This window comes from Myotis myotis, unplaced genomic scaffold (genome assembly GCF_014108235.1).
Source record: "Myotis myotis isolate mMyoMyo1 unplaced genomic scaffold, mMyoMyo1.p scaffold_m19_p_17, whole genome shotgun sequence".
Taxonomy (NCBI): domain Eukaryota; kingdom Metazoa; phylum Chordata; class Mammalia; order Chiroptera; family Vespertilionidae; genus Myotis; species Myotis myotis.
In genome coordinates this window covers 34,416,501-34,431,251 of record NW_023416321.1, presented here as the reverse complement: position 1 = coordinate 34,431,251, position 14,751 = coordinate 34,416,501, and the positions used below count along the sequence as shown (strand labels likewise).

At 56.2% G+C, this 14,751-nt stretch overlaps 1 protein-coding gene and 1 long non-coding RNA gene across 5 annotated transcripts in view; one reads left to right on the top strand and one right to left on the bottom strand.

The window, feature by feature from the left end:
• Positions 1 to 442: 442 nt before the first annotated feature.
• Positions 443 to 14,751, bottom strand: part of RPH3AL (rabphilin 3A like (without C2 domains)) — a 133,733-nt gene continuing 119,424 nt past the window's right edge. For all 4 annotated transcript variants that reach the window (XM_036340949.1, XM_036340948.1, XM_036340952.1 and 1 more), the window contains 3 exons: positions 6,753 to 6,866; positions 4,981 to 5,127; positions 443 to 3,762 (listed from right to left, as the gene is read on the bottom strand). In XM_036340949.1, coding sequence (XP_036196842.1) covers positions 3,728 to 3,762; positions 4,981 to 5,127; positions 6,753 to 6,866 — 296 coding nt within the window. In that variant the 3' untranslated portion in view covers positions 443 to 3,727. The remainder of the gene's footprint in view (positions 3,763 to 4,980; positions 5,128 to 6,752; positions 6,867 to 14,751) is intronic.
• On the top strand, positions 7,490 to 13,622 carry LOC118671893. Its single transcript, XR_004972917.1, has 3 exons — positions 7,490 to 7,660; positions 12,942 to 13,015; positions 13,176 to 13,622. It is a non-coding gene; the product is annotated as an uncharacterized LOC118671893 (long non-coding RNA).

The window sequence follows — 14,751 nt, the reverse complement described above, 5'->3', positions numbered from 1 at the left end:
CCCCACTGGGTTCTGGCTTTGGGTCTGCTGTGAGAATTTCAGTGCATTTTAATCTCTGATCCTTGGTATGTGACCTGTTTTTTTTCTTTTTGGAAGGGTTTTGGACTTTTTTCCCTTTTAGAATTTTTATCCTGGTGTCCTGAAATTTTATGATAAGAAGGCTTGCTTTAATTCCTTAAGCTTTTTATTTTGCAATATTTCAGTCATATAAAGATAATACAAATATAATAAATACAGGAGTAAGCAAGAGTAGGGCTACAGCTGTGAGTACACATAACAATTTATTCTTTCTTTTTTTTTGATTTTTGAGAGAGAGGGAGGGAGAAACGCTGATCTGTTGTCCATTTATTTATGCATTCGTTGGTTGATTCCTGCATGTGCTCTGACCTGGGATTGAACCCGCAACCTTGGGGGTATCAGGATGATGCCCCAACCAACTGAGCTACCTGGCCAGGGCCAACCAAACAGAGTTTATTCTTGTATTATCTATTAATTATTGTATTATCTTCCATTCAAACAACTGTAAACCTACTTTTTTGCCCACCCCTGTAAAACATATAAGATATAATACGTACATTACAAACCCCCTGTTCACCACCAAGGTTACTAGAACATTATATTAAAGTGGAAACCCCTCCTTAATTGCAGGTCTTCTTCCCAATGTGTATCTAGAAATCTGTTGTTTATCCTTCGTAGGCATGTCTTTCTTCTCTCACTGCATAAGATATATGTTAATACGCAACATTGTGTGTGTTTAAAGTCTCTAACTAGACCGCGTCATGATGGTTTGTTTTTCTGCCGTCTGTTTCCTTGCTCAGCCTGTGAGTCAGCTGTGCTGAGTGTGGCCCCTCATGTTCGTCACTGCACGATAGCCCATTGCCTGACTGTGTCACAGTTACAGATCTGTCCTTCTGTCCATGGTATTTAGGCCGTCTCCAGTGTTCAGCCCATGAAAAGGTACTCTCCCAACATCCCACGCGTGTGTGGAGCCCGCGTAGAAGAGCTTCCATAGGGAAAAGGTTCTAGGTTCTGCCAGCACGTCGGGGTCATCTGGGGACCTTTAAAAATCCGATGTCAGGGCTGTGCCCCAAAGCGATGAAGCCAGAACCTCGGGGGTGAGTCCGGCAGGAGCGCTTGTGTCGCCCCAGGTGACTCCAATGAGCAGTCGGCGCTGACAACCGCTGCCCTGGACCGGCGCTCCTCCAAGTGTGGTCCTCCGGCCAGCAGCACGGCATCACCGGGAGCCTGTAGACGGGCCCCCTCGGCCCCGGCCCGACCTCCGGAGGGAGCGAGAATCTGTTTCGGGAAGACCCCGGGCGAGGGCATCGCGCTGTGGCTGCCGGCCACGCGCATCGTCGTCCACAGGGGTTGCCGCGGTGCTCGCCATGGTGGTGCTGTCCACGTGGCTGCGGTTTCATGCCGCTGTGCTGGGCACCTGGTGGGCTCTTTCGCTAGGGGGCTTGTCCCTTCAGTCCCAGGAAATACCCTTGCATCATTTCTTCGACAATTTTCTCTCCTGTGTTTTGTGTCTTGGTTTGAAATTTCTATTAGTTGGACCTTCTGCACGGCTCTTATCTTTTGATTGTCCAATTTTCTTGACTTTTTCTTCTACTTTCACATCTTTGCTTTTATATTCTGGGGGATTTTCTCTTACCTTCCATTCCTCCTAGTGCAATTTTAAGTTCTGCTATTGCATTTTACTTTGGAAGAGCTTCAACACTTGCTTTTATAAAGAACACCCTTGCCCTGACCGGTTTGGCTCAATGGATAGAGCGTCGGCCTGCGGACTGAAGGGTCCCAGGTTCGATTCCGGTCAAGGGCATGTACCTTGGTTGTGGGCACATCCCCAGTGGGAGGTGTGCAGGAGGCAGCTGATCGATGTTTCTCTCTCATCGATGTTTCTAACTCTCTATCCCTCGCCCCTCCTCTCTGTAAAAAATCAATAAAATATATTAAAAAGAAAGAAAGAACATCCTTTTCCTGGTTCGCGGTGAACCTGCAGAGGGCTGTGCCGGACCCTTGCTTTGTGCACTGGAGTCTCTGTATTTTGGTTGTCGGTTCTGGTCAATGGTTGGTGCCCTGGCTGTTCCCGGGGTGAGTGCAGCTCAGCAAGGCTGAGCTCTGCTTTCGGGGGCAGGGCCAGGGCACTGGGGGCCCCGCGTGGTGACTGGGGACTTGCCAACGTCAGGCTCTGCCCATCTTTTCTCTTTGGTCAGTTTCCCAGAGAGACCTTCAGCCACATCCTGCCTTAGCAGAGGGTGGAGGGTGTGAGCAGGGGAAGGGCTGAGGGTCTCCCCGTTCATCACAGCCTTTGGCTTGGGGTCCAACCGTGGCCAGCAGTGACCTGTCTTCTCCGAGGGCCAGGGGATGGCGGGGCAGTCACAGGCCATGTGGGCTGGGAGAAGGCACTCAGGTATCTAACCGTGTCTTCCATGCAGTGCTGTTTTCACACCCACCCCGAGCTTCCACCTTCGGGATTCCTGGTCCCTCCAAGCTCAAAGCATTCGGGGTGGGGTGGGGGGCTCTGCAGAGCAAACGGGCTTGGTCTCGGCTGGCTTTCTCGCGTGGACATCTTGGGGAGCAGTGAAAGCTGGCGATACAAGCGATACGCATCTCAGAAGCACACGTGATTGTGGTCGCGATCAACACACGGGCTCAATGCAAACCCTAATCTTTATTTGTATTCTGAAGCATAGCTTGTCACAGGGAAACAGTGAGTTTTTTTACCATCTGCTGGTAGCCGTGGCAAAAAAGCTAATGGTGGGGGCCTGAGGGCCTGGGGAGCAGGCCCTTCGAGGGCGGGGCCTGGGGGGGGGATGGGAGGGTACAGACAACACCCACGCACACAAACACACGTTCTCTCTCTCTTCGGGAAAGGGTTTTCCAGAAGCATTTGCCCGTGCTTTGAATTAAGTATTTTTCACGCCAAACCAAACCGACTGAAGAGACGTGAATTAATGGCTTCGGGAGCTGAGGCCCAGCTGCAGAGGCTGAAGGCTGGTTCTTCAGTGAGCGGCACCTCAGTCTCCCCCAGAGCCCTTCTCAGCTCCAGGGGGGTGGGGGGAGAGGCTGGGAACACCAGGGGGGCCGAGGAGGGGCTCCAGGAATCCACAGAGCCAGGTCCCAGCTCCCACCTCCCGGGCCCCAGCAGAGGGAAAGGGTGGGGACTCTCTCATCCCACCTGCTCTGGACTGCGGGGCTGGTCTCTCGGGGCCAAGCTCAGCTTTGGAGGGTAACGCTCAGGGCTGGGCTTCTCCCGTGCATGCCACGTGGAGGACGTTGCCTGGTGCCCCTGGAACTGCAGTGCATGTGGGGGCCCCACCAGTGGGTGACGGCCCATCCAGCCCAACCCAAGGGGAGAGCCAACTTGAAATAAACACGGGGGGGGGTAGGAGTGGGGGGGTCGAGGGAGGACAATAAATAAAGGACACAGCTGAGTGACATGGCTGGGGGCGGGGGGAGGGGTGTGTGTGAGGGCTCCCAGAAGAAAGGGGCAGAAAGGCACTGAGTGGGAGAAGCAGACTCAGCCCCCAAACACTGGTCTGTTGAGTCAGAGGTCACGTCGGACAGGGGGATGTGCGGCCTCCGGGGCTGGTCAGGAAGGAGCCGGCAGGTCTGGCTCCAGCATGTGGGTGCGCGCTCTCTCTCACTCTTCTGACTGGAAAGCCTGTCCCGTGCGCCCCGCAGGCCTCTGCCCAGGGCAGGCGGAGGGCTCGTTGGGGCCACGTCAGCAGCGGGGACTCGCCCAGGTGTGCCTTTTGCCTTTGGGGGAGAGAAAAAAGGCCACTATAGGCTGAGCAGAGGCAGGGCACCTCCCTGTGACAGCCTGACCCTTGGGGAAGATATGGAGGGGACGCAGGAGCTGGAGTAGCCCCGGGCCCCCCCTTGTGTGAACTAGCCCGCAGCAGCCGGCTGGGCGGGGGCTGGCGCCCTGGGCAGAGCTCGGCTCCGCTCTGCTGCGTCCTCGCAGGCAAGCCGTCTACTCCCCACGCTTCAGTGTGTCCATCGCAACCCAGCTGACCCACACAGCGACCTTCGACCTTCGATGCCAGAGGAGCAAATGAACACAGAAACACAAACCTTCCTCCAGGCCGACCCTTTCCAAGTGCCTCAGGCCCTGGAACTCTCTATGCACTGGCCGCACAGCCTCCCCACTTATCACTGGGCATCTCCCGAGAGCTGCTCAGGCGCACACTCCACGCGGACCCTGCCTTTCACCCTCCCCCAACGCTATGAGGGACCTGATGCGGTCCCCACTCTAGGGACAATGGCACTGGGCACAGAGAGATCAGACATTAGGTTGAATCGTACCGAATTGCCAACATCGGCTATTTCTGATCTATAAAAATGCAGCTTCATGCGGCTCAGCCTGGCGGTTTGCCCCAGGTCACGTGGCTGTGTGGCAAGACCGGGACGAGAACTCAGGCCTGATTCCAAACGGCCCCTGTCAAGGGTTTCAGGAGGCCAGAGGGCGCGGAGAGGGGCCACTTCATGGCCATGCCCACCGAGGCCCCCTGACCCTCAGACCTGCCCAGTTGCCGCCTCGCGTGCCCTGCCCTGCAGCGTCTCAGGAAGTGGAGGTCGAGGACTGGGCACACTGTGGGGCTTGGTGAGGACTGGGTTGCCTGGAGCATAGTAGGTGCTCTTGAAACGGGAGTTACGGCGACTGCCATGGAGATGGGGAAATGAACGATTACACGTTTTATAAAGCTGAGGATGTCATAACCGTTAGCATCACTGAGGATGGATAGGGGGGTGGTACCATTATTAATTTGGGGTTCCTCTCTGTTCATTGCAGGCAGGGTGGGGCCTGGCACCCCGGTTCCCGCAGTGCCTGCCCGGAGCTCAGTAAACATACAGAATTGAAAACCTCACCGACCCCTTTCCAGTTTTGGGGGACTGAGTAGGAGAGGAGGGCCCTGGGGGAGGGGAAGAAGAAGGGAGAGGGAGTGGGGGTAGAAGAGGTGGCTGGGTACTCACTGGAGCCCTTTGGGTCCGGCCAGGGCGGGGTGCCCCTCTGTGGGTCTGCAGAGCCGGTCCCGGCCTCGCTGGCCAGGCTGCTCTGGCTCCCCGACAGGTGGCTGGGTGGGTGGGTGAGCTCCATCTTGGGGGACTCCACGCTGCCACCTGCAAGAGACCACGTGTGAGTGCAAGTAGCTCAGTGCTGGGCCCTCTGGACCTTACACCGAGCCAGGGGGGCTCTCGGCCTGCAACGAGCTGATGGGCAGCTTCCCGTATGGATCTGAGATGGGCGTCCAGGGGGCTGCGCCCAGAGCCCCTTACCCTGCAGGGCTGCCACGTTCTAGTGCGACCCAACCCCGTGGCCACTGCTGACGGGTCCACCACATACAAAGGCCACCGAATGGGCCTGCAGGTGGTTGCCCAGAGGAACCAACATGAAAGTCGACAACCAGGAGGAATGAGGTGTGGGTGGGGGAGGTTTACATTTCAGCGAACTCAGTGGGTTCTCATTGCTGCCTTTCCTCACTCAAGGATCCTCAGATACGCCTGTGGGCCCTCGCCCGGCCAAGGGAGCCGAACTGGGCCTGGGCCATTGTACTCCGTCTTTTCCTGTCCACTAGACCCTCTGGTCATAGCTGGGAGTTGGTGTGAAGGGAGGGGACAAGAGCTCTGGTGGGGGGAGGTGGAGGGCGTGTAGACCCTGCCCTAGAAACCAAGGCGGGCAGTAAGCTTCCGTTACACTTTCCTAAGATAGAATCTTTAGCCCGAGGTGCCTAAGAGATTGTCTAGTCCAGGGTTAGTTTCCATCTCTGCGTCATCTTCACCTATTGATATTGATATTGATATTGATATCACCTATTGACACTGACCACTCGGCAAACTGCACTGAGGAGAGTTCAGGCCACATCGGGCTCTGTGGGAAAGCGTATCATGATCAGCTAGTCATGCCCGCCACGGGCACAGGAGTGCAAGTACAAGCCCGTGTGCCAGGCATTCGGCATCTCTGATGGAGCCCAAACTGTGGTCCCAGCAGGAATTCCTTCCACATCCGCTCTGGCAGGTCCCCAGCCTTGTCCCAGGGCAGCAGGCGGAGGCATTGCGTTCCAGTGTGGGGCAAAAGAAAGCTTCCTTATGCACTGAGATCGGCCTTGGGCACCATCTTCAGATACCCCAGTTCTAACCTCTGGAATGATTCTGAACAAAGCTGGTCCTTTTCCCAGGAAGGTCCCTTGTGCGTTTAAAGGAGAGGAAAATGTGCCCCCAGGCCTTGTCTGACCAGCTGCAAGGCCCCAGTTACTTCTCTTTCAAACATCAGGTCACAGTGGAGAGCTCAGAGGTGTGAAATTCAGAGGAAGCTTCGGGACCACCGGCTCCAGCCCGCTTGTGCTAACTAGTAGCAACAGGCCCAAGAAGCCACAGTGTGTGTTTGGGGTCCCACCGCAGAGCTGAGCTATACCAGAGCACGCTGCACCTGACGTTCACGAGGCAAAATCTCATCGGGATGCTCACAGGGAGCTGGGGAGGAAGCCCGGGTGTGCAGGCTGAGCGTCAGGGCAGCCACTGGACCTGCCTCCCCGGCCCCCGAATATACAGCTGAGCCTCCTTTCCACCTTGCTCTTCAGTGGTGCTAAGACTTCAGCTCCTAGCCGTCCCGCCCCAGGCCCTCTTCTCAGAACATCCTGACCCAGAGCGACCCTGCAGACACCCTGCTGGGGGGCAGAGGCCCAGGGCAGCAGCAAAGCCACCTGCCCCTGGAGCTTCAGAAACCAGCATGCGCGTCCCACGCTCACCTGAGTCCCCCCTGGATCTGCCGCCTTTCGGGTCCCCGAGCCCAGGGGGCGGGAGTCTGTCCTCCAGGCTGGAGGAGCTGAGGTCCGAGTCGCTGTCGCTGTCACTGGAAACCACTGGAAGAACAGACACCAGTGAGGAGGTTACCGCGACTGGCCACCACCAGCAGGCACGTTGGGCAGAGTGGGCCAGGGCAGGCCGCCCTCCTGCCAGGACGAAGGGCACAGAACCTCGGCTGGCCATGTGTTTGGGGCACGGGAACAGTGGCGTGGGGATGGGGATGACAGGCCACTCCTTTCTGCCAGTCAAGGAGGACTCACCCTGGGCCCAGCCCTCTCCACATGTCACCCTCTCCCCGTGGTAGGAGCCAATTGTCCCCTCTGGTGAAGGCACAGCCGCCCTGAGCCTTGCCCCTGGCCGTGAGGCAATGCTCGGTAGTCATGGCAACGCCAGTCCTCGCTGACCCTTACAGAACACTCCAGGCCCTTGACACACGCGAACCCACTGAAGCTTCAGTACATCCCTGTCAGGCAGAAAATAGCGTTCTCCGCATTTTACAGGCAAGGAAACTGAGGCACTTGCCAAAGGCAGTAAGCGGAGGAGCCAGGATTTTAGCCCTGGCAGTCCGGCCCCACAGCCTGTGCTCCTAAGCACCCCGATTCCGCTGGAAGAACGGAACTGGGAGCCAGCCGGCCTGGGCTCTCAGCCCAGTTCACCCAGTAACTCTCGCGGGGTCTTGTGGGTGCAGGAGGGAGCCGGGCAGATGGGCTGGGCTCCCAGGAGACGGAGAGGAGGGAAGCCCTCACAGGGAACACCCCCTGCGGCAGAAATCCTCTTTTCTGGACTAAACGGGACCGTATTTGGCTGGTTCGTCACCGGTGGGAGTCGTCGTACAGGATCTATTCATATGGTGAGCATTCTGTTGTAATTTTAAGCATAGAAATGTACATCCACTTGCCAATCTTTTGCTGTAGAGTTTGGGTGCTTCTTCGGGTCTTTCCTGTCTCAACTGCACGCGTGTTTGATTGTGATTCCCAGGTTCAGGGTCTACACATGGGAGCAGAGCTTAGAGACAGGGAACGCAGATGAGGGCAGAATCCTCTCCTTTCCTGTTTCCTTCTCCTGTTTGCGGCCGTCGTCCTGCCCACATCTAATCCAATCGCTATTTTAAGCAAGTGGCTTCTATCCAGACATCCCAAGGCCCTGGCTTTTATGAGACAACTGTTTGTGTGTGTTTTTTTCTGACTCTTTTCATCGATTTACATAACGTTTCATTAAATGATGTAATCATAACAAGTACAAATGTACAGAAAGGTTTGGGATTACAGGGCAGCAGCTCTCAGAGGCGACTAACTCAGCAGATGGGGTACGAGTGTCTGATCCAGGAAATGCAAAATGCTGGTGAGGAGGGAGGTTAGGAGGGGTTGAGCTCCTTCTGCCAGGCACTGTGCTGGGTACCTAGCGAACATTATCTTAGTCAACCTGCCAAACAGCCCTGTGCCATGGGGACCCATTTGGTGGGAGATGAGATTGAAAACAAAATTGATCTATGCCAAGGATGGCTAAGCGGTTTCATCGGACCGGCCGGGCCCCTTCGGGAGCCCGTGCAGAGGAGAACCCTGGGGCTGCATGAACCCCCAGCAGGAAGGAGAGGAGAGCCCGGGCCGGCAGGGAGGTCCACGGTGGGCACTGGAGGGGAAACGGCAGGACCTGTGCCACGTAGCTGCCACCTGGGTCTAGGGCAGTGGTTCTCAACCTTCCTAATACCGCGACCCTTTAATACAGTTCCTCATGTTGTGGTGACCCCCAACCATAACATTATTTTCGTTGCTACTTCATAACTGTAATTTTGCTACTGTTATGAATCGTAATGTAAATATCTGATAGGCTATATGTGTTTTCCGATGGTCTTAGGCGACCCCTGTGAAAGGGTCGTTCGACCCCCAAAGGGGTTGCGACCCACAGGTTGAGAACCGCTGATCTAGAGCTTTCTGGAAAGCCTTCATGCCTTCAGCCTGTGCCACCTGCCAGCTAACGGAGGCACAGGTCACACACCAAGCAACCAGAGAGTTGGAGCTGACTGACCATTTCAGCCCTAAGAGTCTCAACCTGTGCTTCCATAGCAGAGGGGCCGGCACACAGTAGGTGCTTTGTGACGCTCTGATGACCAATCAGCTCTTCTTTCTCCCTTATCCCCACGTCCTGACCGTTTCACCTCCTAAATGGTCCTCAAATCAATGCTGAGCTCAAAGCCTCATCGTCTCCAGCCTGGATTCCTGTGATAACCTCCCACCTGGCCCCACCGCAGGCCCCGCCCCCCTGCACAGCCGGGGATGCCCCAGCTGACACACAAGTGCTAGTTACCCTCTTCAAAGGCTCCTCATAATCTACAGGCCCAAGCCCAAGCTCCTGACCTTTGTCCACTTGTCCACCTCATCCATACAACCTGCTCTCCCACCCCAGGCTCCTCCAGCCCCACGGCTTGGAGCTCTTGCCAAACTGCCAGTTAGCCGCTCCTGCAGTGTCTCACTTCCCTTGGCCCAGAATGCCCTGCCCATCCCCCGCGCCCGGCTGGCCGAACGCCTGTGCATTCTGCTACAACGGCATCAACCACTTTCTGCTGTACAGGTCTATGCAGGTGTTTCCCCAGCAGAACCGGGGCTCCGTGCGGGCCGGGGCCAAATGACACCCTGAATCAGGCTGGTGTGCTTCCCCCTCGGCAGAGCCGGATCCAGGTGGGTGGGGCAAGAGTGATGCTAACCTGAGTGTCCCAGCGGGTCCTTCTCTGTCTGCTCAAGGATTCTGCCTTTTCTGCCTGTTTCTCCACCCCCCCCCCCCAATCCCCGCCCTCAAGGAAGGCATCTTGGGCTTTTGTGATATAGACTCAAGAGGAGACAGGGACCGGGAGGAGTGGTGGTCCCTATGCCCCTCCCATAGTATTTGAGAAAAGCAAGGAGAGGCCTATCTTACTTTGCAATTGCTTTTCAGGTCCTGGGCTGGGTTTCTTTGGTCGCGATTCCACTGAGACCGGGCTTCACTGGTGCTGGTTCTGTAGGCATTTAAGTATCTTTAACTCACTGACTGACTAAACACCAACCCGTGGGTTCCCTGACCTTGAGGCCCCGGCCTCTGATGGGGAAAAGGCCCAGAGAGAAACCCTGGGCAAAGGGCTGGATTCAGATTTTTAAAGTATTTACAGGCTCCCCCCGACCGAGAGGCTTACAGACCATCTGGTCACCCTTTCTGACTCAGGGCGCGCCATCTCTTCCACGCTAGACACGCCGGATCTTCACAAGCCCGGGGCAGGGGGACACGGGCTCCATGGCGTTAAAACAATGCCAGGATCCTCTGGCGCTAAAGGGCAGACGCCAAAAAGCACAAAACACCAAGAACTGGAAGGAGACCACGGGAAGGCTGTCCTAGGCCCGGGTTACAGTGGCAAGCTCACGGATCTCATTGCTTCCCCTTCCTCCCCTCCTGTCATCTGTGCACCTGGTCACGGCACTGGATTGGGAATGGGCGTGGGTTTAAATTGCAGGAAGACTGTGCTGGGCTACGGAGGGAGAGCAGTTTTTGTTGTGAGGGGTGTGTCTTGTCCACAGAACCAACCCTGGCGGTGGGATCGGGTACACAAGGCTTCGAAAAAATAAGACCTCCTCAAGTTGCAATCAGTCAGCTTGTTCTTTGTCTCCTTTTACGGACCCAAAGGGCTGCGGGCATGGAAGGGGCGGACGGAGGGCCCCGGATGACAATGAGCTCATAAAGGCATCATAGAGCAGAGAAGCAGCCAGCTGACGAGACCCATTCCCTTCGGATGCACCCCCCTTGGCTCACGCATCCTTGCTCATTGTCTGGGATTTCGAGCCGGGCCAGGCTCAGCGTGGAGGCCTTTGTGAAACCCCAACCTTGGCTCATTTGCCATTCGATGGCCGTCACTACCATTCTCCCCGCACAGCAGCTGCTATCGTAAATCTTCCAGGTCTATTAACAAAGCGTTTAGGCTCATAAATCTTTTGGCCCTTGCTCTTCCATCCTCAACAAAACACTCTGTGTGTCTGCAGACTGATCCCCCTCCCTCTCCAGTTCCCCAAAGGTTGAGTCTAGGATGGCTGGGTGATGAATGCTTGTATTCTGCCCACGCCTGATTTTTCAGACCGGAGACGGGAAAGCACCAGGAGGAAGACAGCCCCAAGAGCTTCCCCAGGAGGCATCGCCAAATGGATTCACCTGGGCTTTGCCATGAGGCAGGCAGGACAGAGGGCCTTCCCCTCCGGCGAAGGCTGAGCCCCTGGACCACTTGCTGGGAGACCTGACACCCCCGAGATTTTCCCATCATGCTGATGGGCTGTCTGCTGCTGAGGATGAAAACCAGCACCAGCCGTGCCCACTTCTCTGGGGATAGGCCAGCTCTCCCCGCCACCCCCCCAATCTTGGATGGATTTGCAATTTGACTATCGCCATGGAAACTCAGAGTTTTGGCACATGAAGGTGGGGGGGAAGTCCTCTGTTTTGGAAAGTCTTTCCAGACTGCCTGAAAGGATAGGTGTGGCAGCTGCAGTGGGTCCTGTGGAGACGCCTTGCCTGGGCCGGTCCAGGGGACTGGCAGGATCCTGGCTTCGCCTCCCTTGGGATTTGGGGACCTGTTCCCTGGCTCTGCTCTGCCACCACCTCTGTGACCCTGGGCACCTCACAGTGCGCCATCACACACACAAAGAGGCCAACCCGGACAGCGACTCTGGGTCTGAATTCTAGGATTTCTCTTCGGGTCAGTTTTGTTCATCAGTGGAGAGACCCCAAAGCCCCTCTCGGGCTGAGAGGTGGGGAGACGCGACGTCTGGGCCACACGACACCCGCCTGCCTGGCACAAGGACAGCCGGCAGCCTGTGAGCTCGGGAGGCACTTGCGAGCTGTTCGGCTTGGAGGCTCCCAGAGCCCCAGAAATTATGGGAATTAGAGAGGAAGAGAGATATTTTCAGCAAACATTCTGCCAAGGCAAAGCAGATGGTGGAAAATTTTGCATACTAAAAACAACACTTTTTTTTTAATGTATAGGAAAGATAATAAGGCCCCGGGGAATGCACAGACACCCCCAATTAGCCTTCCCCAGCCCCCCAGGCTGACATGGCTGCGGAGAAGGTCCCAGAGCTGTCTCCACAGAGACCGGGGAGGGCTGGGCCTGCAGTCTGAATCCTCCCCAGACGCCTGGCAAGTCTGGGGCTCCATTTGGTGGCAGCAAAAGGGAAGTGTGGGGTGGTGAAGAGGCACCGGCTCTGAGTCAGCCCCAAGTTATGTCCTGGCTCTGCTACTTCCCGGCTGGGTAATCTGGGGCCAGTTTCCTCACCTTTCTGTGGGCAGCAGGTCCATCATGAAACGGGGGAGGATGGGTTCCTTTCTGTGCTGTGAGCATTAAAAGAGGGCACACGGGCACCATCTGGCACATAGTAGGTGCCTGCTAAACGGGAGCTATTTTACCTGAGGGTCATCCTGAGCTCACAGTCCGCGCCTCCCCATGCAGGGCCTGCCTCTGGGGTCACTGTGTCCGGAGCCCAGGCCAATCTCGCAGGGAGGACTCACTTTTTCCAGGGGAGCTTATCTCCCCAAGTTTTGCCTTGCAGGACACTGAGGGCACCAGATGCCTTCAAAGGCCATTTGGAGGCCAAGCTGGGACTTGAACCCAGGCCTCTCTCTCGCTGGAACCCTGCTCTTTCCTCCGCAGCTAGCATGCAGGGCACCCGCGGTCCAGCCGCACCAAATAGCCCTGTTCCCTCCAGATCCTCCCCTCCAGGCAGGCCGGCTCATTCTCTGTCCCCCCTACATGCCCTTTGCCCAGGGTTTCTCTCTGGGCCTTTTCCCCATCAGAGGCAGGGGCCTCAACATCGAGGGCTCAATTCTGGCTCTGCCCCGGCCGCTCCTGGGCAAATACTTTCATCTCTTTGAACCTCAATCGTCTCATCTGAAAAATGGAGACAATAATAACTACCAATAAAGTAAGAGCATGAAGGACAGAGGGCAATGTATCTTTAAAGAGCTATACCAGCCTGTACTTTTATATATATTTTAATCCTCACCCGAGGATATGATTTTACTGATTTTAGAGAGAGAGGAAGGGAGAGAGAAACATGGATCGGTTGCCTCCCATATGTGCCCCGACCGGGGATCAAACCTACAACTTAGCTATGTGCCCCCATCAGGAATCCAACTTGCAACCTTTTTGGTGTATGGGATGACGCGCCAACGAACGGAGCCACCCGGTCAGCGGAAGCCTGTAAGTATTTTAAAAATCTGAATCCAATTCACCCTCTAGGGACCCGTCCGAATTGTGCCTCGACTGAAAAGTCTCTCCAGCCCCGGGGAGTAATGGGGGAGACAGGCCTCATTCGCTCTCCCAAGGACACCACCTGGCATTGAACTTCTTTTCCTACAAGTGCCTGCCTCGACTTCCCCACCTGTTCCTGGAACTACTCGAGGGTGCGGCCACACCTTAAGGCGCATCTGGCTCCTTCCCGCAGCCCCCGGCGCTGGGCCCAGCAGGCACTCTGCCTACTCGCTGACCGCTCTCTGAAGAACCTTCCCCAGGGAAGGACGGCCCTGCGCAGAGACGGGAGGACCGGACGGCGGTCAGCGCGGTGGTGGCGAGCCAGCTCCGTCTCCAGAAGGGCTGGCCTGTCCCCCAAGCAGGCGCCTCCTCCAGCCTCCCTCTGAAGGACACTCCAATGGGACGAGCAGGCAGCTGGTGGCCTCAGCCTGAGCCAGGGACGGCTCAGGGGGGAGGGGCTGTCTGAGGCCAGTTGCCATGGATACGGGATGAGTGGGCCCTGGGGGGCGGGGAGAGCACTGTGCACAGAGCGCCTGCTCTTCTTCCAAACCCAAGCCGAGGCCCTGCCAGAGGAGCAGGCTCTTCCTTTGTTTTTTTTTTTTTTAAATTTTATTTTATTGCTTAAAGTATTACAAAGGGTATTACATATGTGTCCATTTTTTTCCCCCCCGCCCTAGACAGTCCCCTAGCCTCCCCTACCCCCCAGTGTCTTATGTCCATTGGTTATGCTTATATGCATGCATACAAGTCCTTTGGTTGTCTTCCTTTGTTTTGGAAACTCCCTTCAGGGCCCTGGAGACTGAGTCAGGGCCTGGACTAGGAGAAAGGTGGCCCCAAAGCCAGGGATCCTGTCCCTGTAGGGGTTGGCCAGGTGGTGGCCAGAGAGGCTGACAGCCTCCCTCCCTGCCCGACCACCCTGAGCCTCACTGCTTTCTCTGTGAGGCGGGGAGGGTCACGGGGAACCCTCCTTTCTTGGTCCCCCGCCCAGGCGGTCAAAGGGGACAGCTGCAGGGTCAGCCCAGCCCAGGCTGGGAATTAAGAGCTGGAGAGTGGAGGGTTTTCTGTGCTTGTTTATCCATTCACCATTGATTTTAATTAACTCCCTTCTTTGGGCTCCCAGACAGGAGGCACCGGGTAATGAAGACAAATCCTCAGATCAATAGTGATGTGGTCGCCAGCACCAGAATCCCGTGGTCCTGTCCTTGCTTGAGGTGCTCCAGGCAGAACCAGAGATGGATGGACGGGAGATAAGAATAGCTCCTTTCAGAGAGAACATCCTACTCTGAAGGAGAGCCAGCGAGGGTTCAGGGAGGGGCGGAGTCAGGGAGGGCTTCCTGGAAGAGGTGGGATTCAAGGATGGGCTTGATTTATAGGTAGAAATGCTGGCGCCGGTGTGAGCCCCGCATCTCTGACAGAGAACGGGAAAAGCAAAAGCCAGAGGTGGGCTTCGCTGGGGCCAGGACAGCCCTGCTGGCTCGAGAGAAAGGCTCTAGGCTCAGGCACATCAGGGACGAGGGGCTAGTCTGGTTTAGGTGTGCTCTGCCCTGTTTCCCTCTGGCAGATTACTGCTTCCGACTTAGGCAGAGATGAAAGCCAGCGTGTGCAGACCTCCTGCCTACCTCTTTGCTGGGATGCACTGTGTCTTCGTTACTTCCTCTGCTTCAGCTCTCTCTCTCCTTCTTTCT